This window comes from Artibeus jamaicensis, unplaced genomic scaffold, assembly GCF_021234435.1.
Source record: "Artibeus jamaicensis isolate MK-2021 breed Jamaican fruit bat unplaced genomic scaffold, CSHL_Jam_final contig_548, whole genome shotgun sequence".
Classification (NCBI taxonomy): Eukaryota; Metazoa; Chordata; class Mammalia; order Chiroptera; family Phyllostomidae; genus Artibeus; species Artibeus jamaicensis.
The window spans coordinates 19,365,961-19,381,213 of record NW_026521883.1 but is presented as its reverse complement, the minus strand read 5'-3'; the positions used below and the strand labels follow the sequence as shown (position 1 = coordinate 19,381,213).

Genomic DNA, 15,253 nt, shown 5'->3' with positions numbered 1-15,253 from the left:
TATCTTGTACATGAAACTGGAAAATAAGAAATCTCTACATATATCTAAAACACCTAAAATTATTTCAATTTTAATCAATAAAATTTACATGGGAAGCCCTGGTTGGTGTAGCTCAGTGTATTGAGCACGGCCCTGTGAACCCAAAGGATCGCCAGTCTGATTCCCAGTCAGGGCACATGCCTGGGTTGTGGGCCAGGACCCCAGTATGGGGTGTGCAATAGAAAACCACGCATTGATGTTTCTCTCCCTCTCTTTCTCCCCTTTCCCCACTCTCTAAAAGTAAATAAATAAAATCTTTCAAAAATTTTACATGGGAAGACTAGCTAGAGATATGTAAAGAGCTAGCAAGCAGTTTCCTCTCTTTCTCCCTGTCTCATCTCAGCCTCCCCCACTGCGCCCCATACCAGCCCTGCCCTCTGTGCGTACCTCTGCCCTGCAAAGCCCTGAACCAGCCTGGAACGGTCTGGGGGAGGAGGCCAGGCCTAGGACTGTTTCTCCCTTCTGCCCTGCATTCCCATCTGAACCCAGGTTGGAGCAGTTGGGCCAAACTCAGAAAGCATCTGATTCTTTTACACATTCTTAAGGAAATGGTCTTAGCTCTCTCACACACACACACAAAAATGTTATTATACAGAAGAGATATCACATTTAGTTAATTTTGACTAACTACCTCTGAGTGAGATAATCCATCCAAACTAGTGTCAAACAAGTGAAAATATTTTTTTAAATCTTTCATAAATCTTAAATTCTCGAGGACTTAGATCAGTGGTTCTCAAAGTGTAATCTAAGACGAGCATCAGCAAGTTACTGGATCCAGCCCAGACCTACTGAGTCAGAAGCTGTAGGCGTGGGGTGATGAAATCTATGCTTCTCAACAAGCCCTGCAGGTGACTCTGACATGTTCTAAAGTTTGAGCCTCCTTGGCTTGGAAGGCCAGACTCTCCAACACCAACCTATGCTTCCTAAATATTTCCCTACTGTCTCACACACTAATCCTAAACCGCACAGAAACTACATTACTGCTTTCTGAGCAAACTCTATGCTTTCCTACTTCTTCACACCATGCTCCCTGTTAAAATATTCTTCTTCCACTTTTATAAAATTTTACCCACTCCTCAGGGCTGGACACAAAACATACACCTCCCAAGACATTGTTCCTCTTTTCCATAGCACATGTGGCTTTGCCTTGCTCTAATTTCCTGTCTCACTCACTCAGCCCTTGATAGACATTAAGGTATATTATATTTACCTTTAAAATTCATTAATTTCTAAGACAGACTATGTTAATGAGGAAAGGACTTAATTTTTCTTTGTCACATAGCATCTTACTTATTCCCATAAGTAAGCACTAGGTAAATTTTTATAGATAATGATCAAACTCGAAAAAGAATGCGTCTCAAGTCTGGGTCCAGTGTGATGGTGGACCACCACCTTCACTGGTCAGGCTGAGCTTCCCAAATACAGGGAGCCTCGACCTCCAAGGCAGTGTGCCCCTCCACGCTCCCAGCCCTGAATAATCTGGATTAGTGTATTTGGATGTTCCCAGGGCTCTCACAGACTATAATCACAAGGCCTTTGGCCATAATCTGTTCAGATAAAGATAAGTGAAAAATTTTCTTACCAGAATCAGTTTCTCTAATACATTCTTACATGTCTGCTTTCTGTCACTCAGTACATCTTTCTGCTTCATTAGGACACGGTAACGGCTGAAAAATTCTTGGTAAGTCCACCTATAGAAAGAGACTCACGTTAGCTTATTTAAAAAGTAGGAACCTCTCGCACCAGGATCCCTTACATCTGAAGAACGCCAAGCTCACCGAGAGGGGAACCCCGCCGCGCTGATTCGGATGGTCTCCAGGACACCACACGCCCTCAGCTGCTGCACTGCCCTCTTCTCATCAAACCTACACGTACAAATGCAAGTCATTAATACAGAGAAGCCCAGCTGCAGCCCCAAATTACTCTCCTCAGTCCAGAGATTAAATTCTTCAGTAGAGAGCCAAATGGATGCATGAGAAAAGAAAGCATTCAAAAGTTGGAGGAGTTATCAAAATGGAAAACTCTGTGTGAGAATGGGGAGGAGACAATTAGCAGTAAAACGAAAGAGCTACAAACATTATCTGTCCTTTTCTACCACAACTCACAGGAAATGCCATGGAGAATATTAAAAACAACAGCAAACAAACCACCCCACTCCGGTCCTTTGCCCGTACTCATTACATGGCTTGGCTTGACTCACCATTCTCATAATTCTGTAATTCTCTAGCTCACAGTCTCCCCTAGAATAAAGACTGGCTGGCTCTGGAGATTTCTCTAACAAGAAGGACACATTAAATATATCCCATTCAGTTATCCTTTTAAAAAATTATTGGTGTTCTAAAAGCTATTCAACTCAGTGGAATATGTACATTCTAAGCATTTATAGTGTCCACATCAATAAAAAATATTTTTGTTTTGTATTCTGTCTTATATGATTTATGTTTATTATACTCTAAACAACTGGCATCTTAATGTTAAATTGACCCTAAGAGAGGAAATGGTAAGACCTGCCACCTGCTGGATGATCACTCCCTTTACTCCCCCCGTTAAGCTCCCAGGGTCCTCTCCGACCCTCTGCTGTGCTATTTTCTCAAGTATTCTGGTGACCTGGAGAGCGGCCCAGGGCTTGGCAGCTTCTTCCTGCTTCCCACTTCCTCCAGAAAGGGCTTCCCGGCAATGAAGAAGATGTATCAGTTTTTCAGAACTGCCCTCCAGTGTGAGGCAAAACACCCAGAGGGCAGAGTTGGCCGGGGTACAGGTAAAAGAGCACCCCTACACTGTTGAGTGGGAGTTGGAGTTACTGTAACCGTAGGAGTTACCTTACTGTAACTGTAAGGTAAATATGCCTTATCTTTGACCCACAAATTCTACTTCTATAAATGCATGATCCTAAGGAAATAATCAGGCAAAAACACAAAAATGTTTGGCAGAAGATGTTTATCACAGCATTGTTGGAATAACCTAAAAGCACTTAGTAGGAAATAATTCCAATAAATAATGGTATGTCTATACAATGGGACACTGTGTAGCCACTAAAATGATGATGTGGATTTTTATTTACTAACATGGACAGTATCCACCATTTATAAAGATAAAAGCAGATACAAAACAGCAATTATAACATGAACCCTGCCCTTTTATTAGTGTGTGTCTCGCTCTTATTCTCTCTTTTATTCTCTCTCTCATACACACACCCACCCTGAGCAGGGAAGGAAACAATGTTGGCCATTAACACCCAGTTATCTCTCGGGGTATAATATAATGCTCTTTTAATTTATTTTAATAATATTTTACATTTCCTGAACATTGTTTTTACAATGCACATATATTACTTTTAAAATTAGAGACATATTTCCCTTTTGAAAAAAACCTTTTTCCTCCATATACGGTAACTGATGTGGAACAACATGTTTGGTAAAAGTAGACGTTCTGTGATGGTTTCAGCAGCTGAAAAGTGACAGGGGTAACTGTGAGCCTTTGCCAAAGCAGTCTTACCCGCCCAGCTCTGGTTTTAACTAATGTCCAAATTAACAAAAGCCCAGGAAGATCTTAAACTGAAGTAAATTCAAAACAGAAAATAGAGCTATGAATGCTTGCTTAACCTCAACTTTTAGAATCTTCAGAAGGCTAACTACTAATTTGCTCTCACATTCTCAAAAGGGAACAGAAAATGAAGAAATGCACACAAAGCAATCCTGAGAAAGAACAACAAGGCTGCAGGCACCGCACTCCCTGATTTCAAACGCTGGTATAAAACTACAGGATATGGGCAGAAAAACAGACACGCAGATCAATGGAACAGAACGGAGACCAGAAATAAACCCACACATATATGGTCAATCACTTTATGGCAAACAAGCCAAAAATATACAATGAGGAGAGGACAGTCTCTCTGACAAATGGTGTTGGAAAAACTGGCCAGCAATAAGCAAACAATGAAACTGGAGCACTATCTTACACCATGCACAAAAAGGAACTCAAAGCAGATTAAAGACTTGATCATAAGACCTAGAACCATAAAATTCCTAGAAGCAAATATAGGTGCTAAGGTCCCTGACATGGTTCTTGGTGATGATTTTTTGAATCTGACACCAAAAGTAAAAGTAACAAAAGCAAAAATAAATAAGTTGGATTATATCAAACTAAAAAGCCTCTGTACAGCAAAGGAAACCATCAACAAAATAAAAAGGCAACCTAGTGAGTGGGAAAAATATTTGAAAATTATGTAACCAATACAGAGTTAAGATCTAAAATATATAAAGAACTCATACAACCTAACAGCAAAAAAAAAAATCTAATTTAAAAAATGAACAGCGGATCTAAATATATATTTTTCCAAAAAAGACATATGGATGGCCAACAGGTACAAAGACGCTCAACATTACTAATCCTCACAGAAATGCAAATCAAAACCAAAATGAGATACTACTTTACACTTGTTAGAATATCTATTACCAAAATGACAACAAATAACAAGTGTTGTTGGTGAGGGGGTGAAAAAAGGGAACCTTCTTTCAGTGGGAAAGTAAATGAGTGCAGCCAGTAAAAAAACAGTAATGGAGATTCCTCAAAAAATTAAAAATACAACTATGGCAGCATCCAGTAATTCCACTTCCGGGTATTTATCCAGAAACAAAAACAAAAACACTAACTCAAAAAAAGACATATGCATCCCCATGCTCACTGAAGCATTATTTATAATAGCCAAGACATGGAAACAACCACATCAATGGATGAATGGATAAAGAAACTGTTGTATATATACAATAGAATATTATTCTTCAGCCATAAAAGACAGTGAAATACCACCATTTGTGGCAACACAGAAGGCATGTCACTAAATGAAATTAAGTCAGAGAAAGACCAATGGCATATGATCCCTCCTACATGTGAAGTCTAAAATACACAAAGCAAAACAAAACAACATATACATACACACACACACAAGATGCAAGCTCAGATTCAGAGAATCAACTGTCGGCTGCCAGAGGTAGAGGTAGGTGGGTAAGAGAAATGGGTAAAGGAGGGGGGGCCAGAGTTAAAAAAATTTTTTTTTAATTCAGTGAACTAGTGGTTTCCCTTTACAACACATAAAGAATTATCTAAATAGTTTTTCCTTCTGCTAGTTTGGCAATCCTTATGAGATATGGATACTTTTAAATTCAGTGGTTGAAAAATACTTACGTGAATGGGAACTTGAAATCATTAGGCTTAATACAGCGCACATAATGAGGGGTAGTAGCATTGAGGGTCTCCATTAGCAGATGAAGGGAATTTCGGAACTGCACAGAAAAGAGCAGGAAGGGGCATCAAGGTTTTGTCAAAGCCAAAGATAATGTGAAACAATTTAAACTTTATTCTAACAACATTAGTAGAAACTGACCCATCCTTCCAAGGGGAGCTGATACTAAACAAGAATTCTAGGACTTGAGATTAAAATTTGCTTAAGTTCTACCATTTGCATGCTTACACTTGCTCTCTCCCACCCCTTTTCCTGACCCCCCTTTTTTAAATAGACTCTACTTTCTGAGTATACTTTTAGGTTCACAGGAAAACTGAAGAGAAGATACACAGATTTCCCATACACCCCTTGTCCCACACACGCACAGCCTTCCCCGCTGTTAATCTCCCGCCACAGTGGTACATCCTCACAACTGGCGAATTTACTCTGGCACATCTTAATCTCCCAAAGTCCATCGTTTACATCAGAGTTCAGTCTTCCCACTGCTCCCCTTTTAATAGAAGTTTCTGCTGTTTTCTATTGCGAACTCAGAATTCTGACTAAAAGCATAACTGCTTTAAGAATATCAAGACCACTTAATCATGTACAGTGGGAATTTTGCTGTAAGCTAGTGAAAAATATTGCAGATGACGTGAGAGTATATAGGGCCATGGCTGGTGTGGCTCAGTGGATTGAGTACCAGCCCGTGAACCAAAAGGTTGCCTGTTCAGTTCCCAGTCAGGGAACATGCCTGGGTTACGGGCTGGGTTCCCAGTCGGGGACGTGTGAGAGGCAACCCATCATAAAAAGAGTATAGGAAATGAGGGGAGAACGGGAGAGTACAGCAAGGTTACCACTGTGGATAATATGGACATTAAGGACTAGAGGCAGTGGACCCGTGTTTGGCCCCACTTCTTGTCTGTACTGGGCACAGGGTCCTGCACACAGGAAAACAAACTGACTAGTGCTCAGCCTCCTGTCAAAGCCCCGGGCCACCGATCAGGCACTAAGCATGTATGTCACACTTCCCACTCCCCACAGAGCGTAAGACGTCCAAAAAAGGAGAGGGCACTATTCCAGCTGAAGGAACTGATGCTCTGCACAAACCCAGGGAGGAAACATCCAGAGAGTAAATAAAACAAGTCAGCAGTGTTCTGGGAGGGAGTAGAATGAAGATGTAGAGAAGACTATTTTGGGAAAGGCTTCATCAGAGTCACAGGTCTGAAGCTAGGTGAAGAAATGGGGGGGCTGTGGGGATGTGAGGGGGTGGAGTGGACAGGGAAAGCTGTAGTCTCTCTTCACCTGAGGATCCCACCTGGGAGGCTGAGAAAGGAAGACCTGAAGCTCCAGCTGAGCTGGAGGGGAAATCCGAACTCACCTGGTGCCCCACCGTTTTCTTGTGCTCTTTGGCCGTCTGACCTGGTCGACCTTTGGTGGGCTTTGCAGAAAGGCGAGTGAGGGGTGTACGCCCTGAAGAGGTGGCTGAGGTTGGACTAATGGCCTTCTCATCATCTTGAAATAATTCTGGTAGCATCTTAAACTGAGTCAGAAAGAACAAAAGGAAATTATACTCTAAACTCAAATGTAAACCTTTACAGAAACATTATGAAGATTTGCGATCCATAATGATTCCTTTAAGTAAACGCTTTCAGAATCACATTCCAGAAATAATCAGAATCTGTGTTGAGAGCCAAAAGTGTTAAGAGGACGGTGCCGTATATGCTGAAACACAGGTGGAGAAACGCAGTACTTCTACAACCGTGTTTGGGGAACAAAATCGGAACTCCACCACTAAGACTTGAAATCCTAATCCACTCTAAACATATTACTGAGTTTGAACTATAGTTATTTTATGAGCAAAACACTCACTGAAAGTCCTGCCTTTTACCTTAGTTCCACAAAATATTTTATCACCAAGCTTCAGTTGTCCACCCACTAATTCAAATGGTGAGCACTAGCTAAAAAGTATCACTGAAAATCCCAGCAGGAAGGTGTCAGGAACTAGTTCTGAAGTATTAAAATATTAAAAAATAGTTATGAATTGATCATAACTTTTAGAAAATAAACTGGATTACGGGGTTGGGCGATGAGGGGACAAGAGAAACAACCCTGTTCTTCTCCTGTAAGCTTTTGTATTTTGTTTTCAAAGAATTTATAACTTGATTGCATACTTCTGTAATCAATTTTGTGTTCTAGCAATATGAACAATTATCAAAATGTTTGGTACTTATTAAGCAGTGGATGGTGTCAGTCACTAGAGTTGGGAAAAATTTTTTGGAACAAAAGAGACTTTGAACTAATCCAGAGAAACATCTTGTATATCTTTATAACAGTGCCCCATTCCACATACATAAAGTAAATCTTTTTCATAAGTGAAATTATAATTGCAACTACCAATTATTTGTCTAATAACCTCAAAATATCTCAAGAAATAATTTTCTTGGAGGGTTCTTTCATTAAAAAACAAAATCAGATCATTTGATTTTCTATTAATTTATATATCAATCATAAGGGTAATTTAGGAAATAATTCATGATGTTATACATAACATACCAATAATGGTTCCTTTCTACACAAACAAATGTATCCCTTGCTTTATAGAATAAATAATATATTTTAGCTTGGTTGGCTACAAAGAGGGGAAAAAATGTTTTAGCATTATCTCATATTACAACATTAAAGCTACGCTTCAAAGGGGAAAAATAAGAGTTCCTAAGATTTGATTTGAAAACTCAGCACAGGGTTAAGATGCTAGGCTACTCAATTATAGGTCAAGTACTTAGGAACCTTCTCTACTGTATTCAATCATTCTCAAATAGATTGTTAGCTCGACATTAGCATTGCCTACCTAAACTTTGTTCTTCTCTGTTCTGTGAGGACTAGTTAATAGAGCTGGGCTGCAATATCATATTTAGTAATTTACAGCACCCAGTAGGTACTACAAGTTAACTTAATATCTACATATCTATCTTAAAACTGCTTAGTGTTCAGAGTTCAGAATACACACACACACTACACATGCATGTACGTGTGTGTGGCTTCCTCCTCAGAGCAATCCTAAATTCAAAATTCTCCAAATTAATTTTTCTTTAAAAAAGGGAGAGAGTTGTATTAGAAACTGCTCTATAATTTCTTCGTTAGGATGTTGTTCCTTATGGGCCACTTTTCTAAGGTTTCTTTCCCAATTCCTCTTCAGGTCTGCCTCTACAAGTCGAAATGTCTAAAGGCTCTGGCCTTTCTGTATTTTTGACCAAGTCTCCCTGAGCAATCTCATCCAGCCCCACTGCTTTAAACCAAGAATTCCAAATTTATGTCACCTACTCTGACTTTCCCCATGACCTGCTGACCTTCATATCCAACTTCTTATACAACACGTTCACTTGGACTATCTAACTGCCTTCTCAGGCAAAGCATGAGAAGAGTTCTGTCCAAGGCAGAACCCTTGATTCTTTCTCCCCAAAGCCTGATCCTTCATCCCAGTTAATAACACCAACATCCATCCAGCATCTCAGGCCAAAAACATAGAAACCATCCTCAATTTCTCCCATTCTCTCACTCTCCACTCAATCCATCAAGACCTGTCAACCCTACCCACAAATTATGCACCAGTTCCACTGCTACAATCCTGGTACCTCGGTACACCACCTCTCACTGGATCACTGCTGCGTCATCTCCACTCACCCTAAACACATCACCACCCAGTAGCATATCATTCCCTGTATGAAAACCTTCCAGGCCTCCCACGGCAACAGGAATAGTGGCCACACTCTTTACTCTACTTCCCTCCAGAAGGTAGCTCCTGTCTACTCATCCTACACAGCCTACTCACCTACCATGCTCCAGCCACACTGGCCTTCTTTTTTGGACCCCAAACACAAGCATCTTAGACAGCCTATGTGCCCCTCACCTGGTGTGCCATCCGCTTTAATGTGGCTGTCTCCCATTTTTCAGGGTACAGCCTAAATCCCTGCCCAAGCTTAGTCACCTCTGGCTTGGTACCCTGTTTGACTTTATAGTATTCACCACTTTGATATAATATTATCTAAATATCTGATTAAGTGGTTATTACCTAACTCCACACAAAAACAGGGATCTTTGCCCATCTCATGTACCTTGTTTAACCTGACTAAATTCCTAATTTTCTGAAATCATTTATTGAAGAATTTATCCATTCCCCACTGACTGGATGCCAACTTTATTTTAAGAGAAACAAATTCACAAATATATTAAGTAGATAGATACGCCCAGACATTCCATTTTGTTTCTTTGGTTTGTCTATTCCTAAGACAGGGCCCAGAATTGCTTAAGACTGAGCTTATATGTCTGGGAAATAGTGTTAATGAAAACAGAAGAATCCATGCAGCAGCTTTATGAAGACGTGAGAAATCGTTTCAGTAATAACAACAACGGCATTATTCACTAAGAGTTTTCCTATGCATAAAGCACTACTGTAAGGTCTTAAAACCAATTTAATACTCATAACAACTCCTTAGATATTAATATAAATTCTATTTTATAGATAAGAGATCTAAGGCATAAACTCAGTACATAAATTATGCTTCTCCTCATCAATTAGCAACATGCAAAGTAGGGGTTATAACTCTTTTTAATGGTATTTCGTGGAGTTCCAATTTAGTAGTATTTAGTCAAGTTTGTAATTCATTTATATACTTCCTACTATTAGATAAGGGAACATAGATTATATTTTTTTCACCAGAAAGAACTCAAGACACTTTTTGTTAAATTTATAATACCTTACTTCCTTTACAAGTTGTAAATTTGGCTACAGGCTTCAAAATTAAAGGGAAAAAAAGACAAAACACACACACGCTGTATTATCACAAAAATAATTCTATTTAAAACACACAACACAAATATTAACCTTGTAAGATTGGTACATCCAAGAGAACAAATCAACACGATAGTACACTTGCTCTCTATCAGGTGCAAAGACATTAAAATATAAAGTTCACACCCTCAGGCTGGGTTTCCAGAGGGCGGGTTACTGACGAGGAACAGGGGAGGCCTGTAAGCTGAGCAAATCACACAGGCCCCCATTCCAGCTGTGGCAATGCTACCCAGACTGACTGTCACCCAAATGATTCCTCGGAAGGCACTGATAGCTATCTTCTGACAGTTGAATGGTAACGAGCCAGTCAGAAAAGCTCAATACAGACGCAACTGAGTGTGAGTGCCCAGGGACAAGAACCTGTGACTATTCTATTTCAGCTGATTACTTAGGCAGAGCAGTGACATTAGAATTTCATGGTTTCCATCACTATTCATAAATCAAAATGATTTCTAATCTTTTAATTGAATAATATGCAGAGACTACCCTGTGAGAGAATCTTAAACATCAGTCCCATAAGCTATAAAGCATTAATGCCCAATGCCTATGAGGATAAGTCAAAAACTGACTTTTTCTAAAGACATTTAAATTTATTATTTTCTGAGGGTTAAAACTGAAATTTAGTATTTATATAAACTTTCTAGTATCGCAATAATTTAAAGTAAAAATTTTTATTCTAAAAACAAGAGTCAAAATGTTCACATAATATTTCACTGAAATTAAAAGGACTGTTTTAGAATAAGCCAGAACAACTGAGTCACTTTCAGAATAAAACAAACAAAAAAAAAGCCAGACAGCAATCTAAGAGATTCTGATGAACATTTTTAGTTTTTTATTGAATATCTGAATATTCACTTTGCTACCCAGAGTAACTGGCTTCCTGGTTTGCTCCCTGCAGAATGAAACTGAGCTGGGCTTCCCTCCCTTTCTTCTCCCGATGAGAGTAGAACAGTGGAGAGTGGGATCAACTTCATACACAATCCAGTGTAACCATCACAGTTCTCTGACATCTGGAATAGACTTCTCCCACTAGAAAACATTGTTTCTAGAGTCCATGCCTAGGAAAAATAATCCCAAAGTGCTTTGGGCCACACCTGCAATCGCACTCAATGATCCAGAGATCAACCTCCCTCTGAACAGAGTGCATAAGGCTATGCTTCAAGTGAATTCCCTCAAAGGACACAGCAAAAATTTCACACGAAACTGAAAGACAACACTGCACAGTGGTGAGGAATGCAGACTCTGAGCCAGAGAGCCTAGCCTTTAATTTGGCTGGAGAACTCCCTACCTGTGAAGTCCCTGTGCCTCATCTGTGAAAACAGGTGGAGCAATGACAATGCCACCTTATTGTGAGGACTAGATGAGTTAACATTTGTAAGGCACTGAAAACAGGACCTAATACACAGTAAGCAATATGTATTTAATAAGTTAAAAACTGACAATAAAGCTGATTCTGTCAGAAAAATCAGTACTGCTTTAAAAAAGCTAATGCTTAAGTAATTAACGTTTTTATTGAATATATCCTGACTGCAGAAAAGCATACATTGTTGTTACCTTGCTCGATTTAAGAACTTTAATTTGTTCTTCAAAAACAGTGTCTTTATTCTTTTCCAGAAAGCCTTCACACTGGTATTCCACCTGAAAACACATGGAAAAATGTCCTTAACTAATAAAACTTTTGAATAGATATCATAATCATGAACAACAAAAAAATGTGTTAAGCTCAGGCTATACGAGTGGCAACCAGTGAAGTGGTTACCACTGGCTTTATTCTAAGAAACTAGAAACTTGGTAAGAAGTGCGTGAACCCTACAGTAACACTCCCCTGTTCTCCAAGGGAACAGGGGTAATGCTTAGTAACTGTGGTCTAGCAGAGCCTCCCAACCACGGGTGAGCAGACACATCTGAAGTTAATTCTCTGCTCCCCTAGTGGCCGCTCCTCTAAAGATGACCCAATGTATCTCCTTCTAACCTAGTTCACGGATCAACAGGGGTAAATGTCCTCTTGGGAGAAGAGAGATTAAAGTGGGAGAGAAGATCAGAAGGAACAAATGACTGTCAGACAGAAAGAAGAGCTGACTACAAATGCAAGTGAAGGGTGGTAAATGCTGTATGATTTGGTAAGTGGAACTACTTGAGAACGGACTATTCCTATTTCCAAAACTCCAGCAGCTTCAGCCACTCAAGGGGCTCCCAGCCTGTACCACAAAGCTCTTAGGTGGCTGTACAGTCAGTCCAAGGTTTCCAGCCAGGATTAAGGAGGACTCAGAAGGCCCCAAATCCTGAAGGAGACTCTGACAAGCTTACTCCACAGGCTACCCCACAACCTCCTTAGAACATACATTAGTCTTACAGCTCCTGATTTTCTTAGTAGACCATAGAGCTTGTGGAGTGGTGAGTTGGCCTGCCTCGTTAGTAGGGACCAGTGAGTCAGTAACAGAGAGTGACACAAGTCCACAATTTCTATTCTGAAATCCTTGGGGTCGGCTGTGTTTTACAACTCAGAATTTTTCAGTAAAGTCTAAAGCAGCAATCTGTGGTCTAATACATTATCATTTCTACACTGAAATATGTAAATATACAGCCTAACAGGGATAAGTAGACTATAAATAACCTGCTAGTTCAGGTCAGAGATCAGGTTTAGCCACTAAACGAATTAAGAAAAGACTTCTGGTTTTCAGAATTTCTTGGATTTTACAATTACAGATAGAGGACTGTAGACCCATTTTATTTCATAATTCCATTTACATTAAAGGAAAAGAAAGACAACAAGCCAACAATGAAGGTTACTTTTCTTGTAAGGCCCTAAAGAATGCAAACTTCAACCAAAAAAAAGAGATACCTCTTGACTATTGATTTTTTTTTCCTCTTTGAACTTAAGTATTCAAAAAGAAAATAGATAGCCCTGGCTGGTGTAGCTCAGTGGATTGAGTGCTGGCCTGTGAACCAAAAAGTCACTGGTTTGATTCCCAGTCAGGGCACATGCCTGGGTTGCAGGCCACGTCCCCAGTAGGGGGTGCACGAGAGGCAACCACACATTGATGCTTCTCTCCCTCTCTTTCTCCCTCCTTTCCCCTCTGTCTAAAATGAATACATAAAATCTTTTAAAAAAGAAAAAAGATAATAAAGCTTCCTTACTTTGTCAGCAAAATGTTGAATGATGAAAGCTTTGTTTGATAGACGGGGTTTTTCAAAGAGTGCACATTTGTTCAAATGTGTGTTGTACAATTTTTGGGCCCAAGTGTCATCTGTGCCTTTAGGCATCTAGATTCAATGAAAGGAAAAAAAGAAAGAAAACAAGGTAAATATTGTTATGAGACTCTTCTGATGCATTTTAACTAAGAGACCATTTTGGGGCTTCACTTACCAATTCTTGTACATTTTTTAAATTAAATTTATTGGGGTGACATTGGTTAATAAGATAATATAGGTTTCAAGTATATATTTCTATGAGTTCAAGTAAATCATTTCTATGATTCAATGTGCATGATTTGTATACTGCATTGTGTACCCACTACCCAAAGTCAAACTTTTATATTCAATTTAGGAACTCATTTCTTCCACATTCTCTCTTAGAGGCCAAAATACAATTATTAACAAAAAACAGTGACTGAGACCTTCCCACGGGCAACTCATTCTGCCTATACCAGCAGCCCTTAAATAAATATTCAATTTGCTCTTAAAGCAATAAAAGCTTCACAAATAAAAGATGAAATATCAGGACTATCATGTATTTTCTAAAAACCTGTTTAAAAAGGTAACACTTGCACATAGTGAAATACTTATATAATTCAGAAAGATAAAATGGAGAGCAGTCTCATCTCACCACTTACATCAACTTCATCTTTTTTGTCTCTGAAGGCATCTAAAGGCATGTACGCAAACAGAATCATTCCATAAACTCACTACAGTTTTGTTCTCTATAATAGCATTCTTGTATTTATGGCTACTAGGTTGTTACTGACTTTTGTAACAATGACTTTTGTAACAATGCATACATACCTTAGATATTTTGCAAGTATATTCATAGGGTAAATTCCCAGCAGTTCCACTGCTGAGTCAAAATATCTGTGTATTTATAATTTTGATACATATTGTCAAATTTCCTCTAAAATATGTTGTACTAATTCATGCCCTACATTGCAATATATATGCAATAAATATTTACTTGGTAGTATCAAATGAAAGTTGTTATTAAATTTAAATTTCCTGATAGGTAAAAAACAGTATCTCATTTTTGTTTTGATTTTATTTAATTTTGAGTGAGGCTGAGAACCTTTTCATTACATGCATTTTGAATGTTGTAAAAAACCTGGGTGCTTAGGAGGATCAATCTATGTTTCAGTTTTAACTTATGGCATATAAACTAAATAAAGAGAAAGATAGGTTGTTTGTCTAAGATCATTCAGTTAGCAGTAAAGCTGGGGATCCCATTTTTTCCAGCATGCTGCATCTTCAAACATTAAACCTAAAACTCCCTCCCCACCATACACAGCAGTAATAAAGAACTAGTCAAATTTTAAATTATGAATATTTAGAACCACTATTCAAAATGCCTTTTGTAATTTCTTGCATTTCTTTAAATATATCATACCATTGAACAATAAATACCAAATATAAGCATACTATTTAATAAAAGTGGCTAAAATTGGTAGTAGCTGTATCAAATGCAAATTTTTCACGTAACTTAGAGTCAGCTGAAAAGAGAGGGGAAATTCTCCTGCTCTCATTTGTATTTAAAGCCCTTTGGGTCAAGTGACTGCAGAATGCAAATTAGGTGCCACAATGGCATCTTACAAGATACTGTGAATATCTGCTTAAACCCATTTACCTTCTGACCTTGGTATATCTGGCACATAGCAGACTAGCTTTGATAGACTAAGTACACACATCAGGGAGTCATACTTACTTTGCATTCCTCATCCAGCAAATCTAGAATGCCCAGCTTAGACTCTATAAGATTAATGCAAGGCTGATTATCATAAAAATCTATGAGAGTCCATGGAATTTGTTCCTTCATATATTCTTCTTGTTCTAATTTGAAGACATGCTGAAATAAATGAGAAAGAAGTGGCATTACCAAGTCATTATTGTAAACAATGTTAGTCAGGAAACAACCTTTATATAAAACACTTTCTAAGATA

At 38.8% G+C, this 15,253-nt stretch overlaps 1 protein-coding gene across 4 annotated transcripts in view; it reads right to left on the bottom strand.

Moving 5' to 3' along the window:
- MYO5A (myosin VA) overlaps positions 1-15,253 on the bottom strand; it is a 174,462-nt gene that overhangs the window by 61,187 nt on the left and 98,022 nt on the right. For all 4 annotated transcript variants that reach the window (XM_053670054.1, XM_053670055.1, XM_053670056.1 and 1 more), the window contains exons 12-18: positions 15,019-15,159; positions 13,248-13,373; positions 11,664-11,747; positions 6,639-6,800; positions 5,224-5,321; positions 1,818-1,904; positions 1,622-1,730 (exon numbers count right to left, since the gene is read on the bottom strand). In XM_053670054.1, coding sequence (XP_053526029.1) covers positions 1,622-1,730; positions 1,818-1,904; positions 5,224-5,321; positions 6,639-6,800; positions 11,664-11,747; positions 13,248-13,373; positions 15,019-15,159 — 807 coding nt within the window. The remainder of the gene's footprint in view (positions 1-1,621; positions 1,731-1,817; positions 1,905-5,223; positions 5,322-6,638; positions 6,801-11,663; positions 11,748-13,247; positions 13,374-15,018; positions 15,160-15,253) is intronic.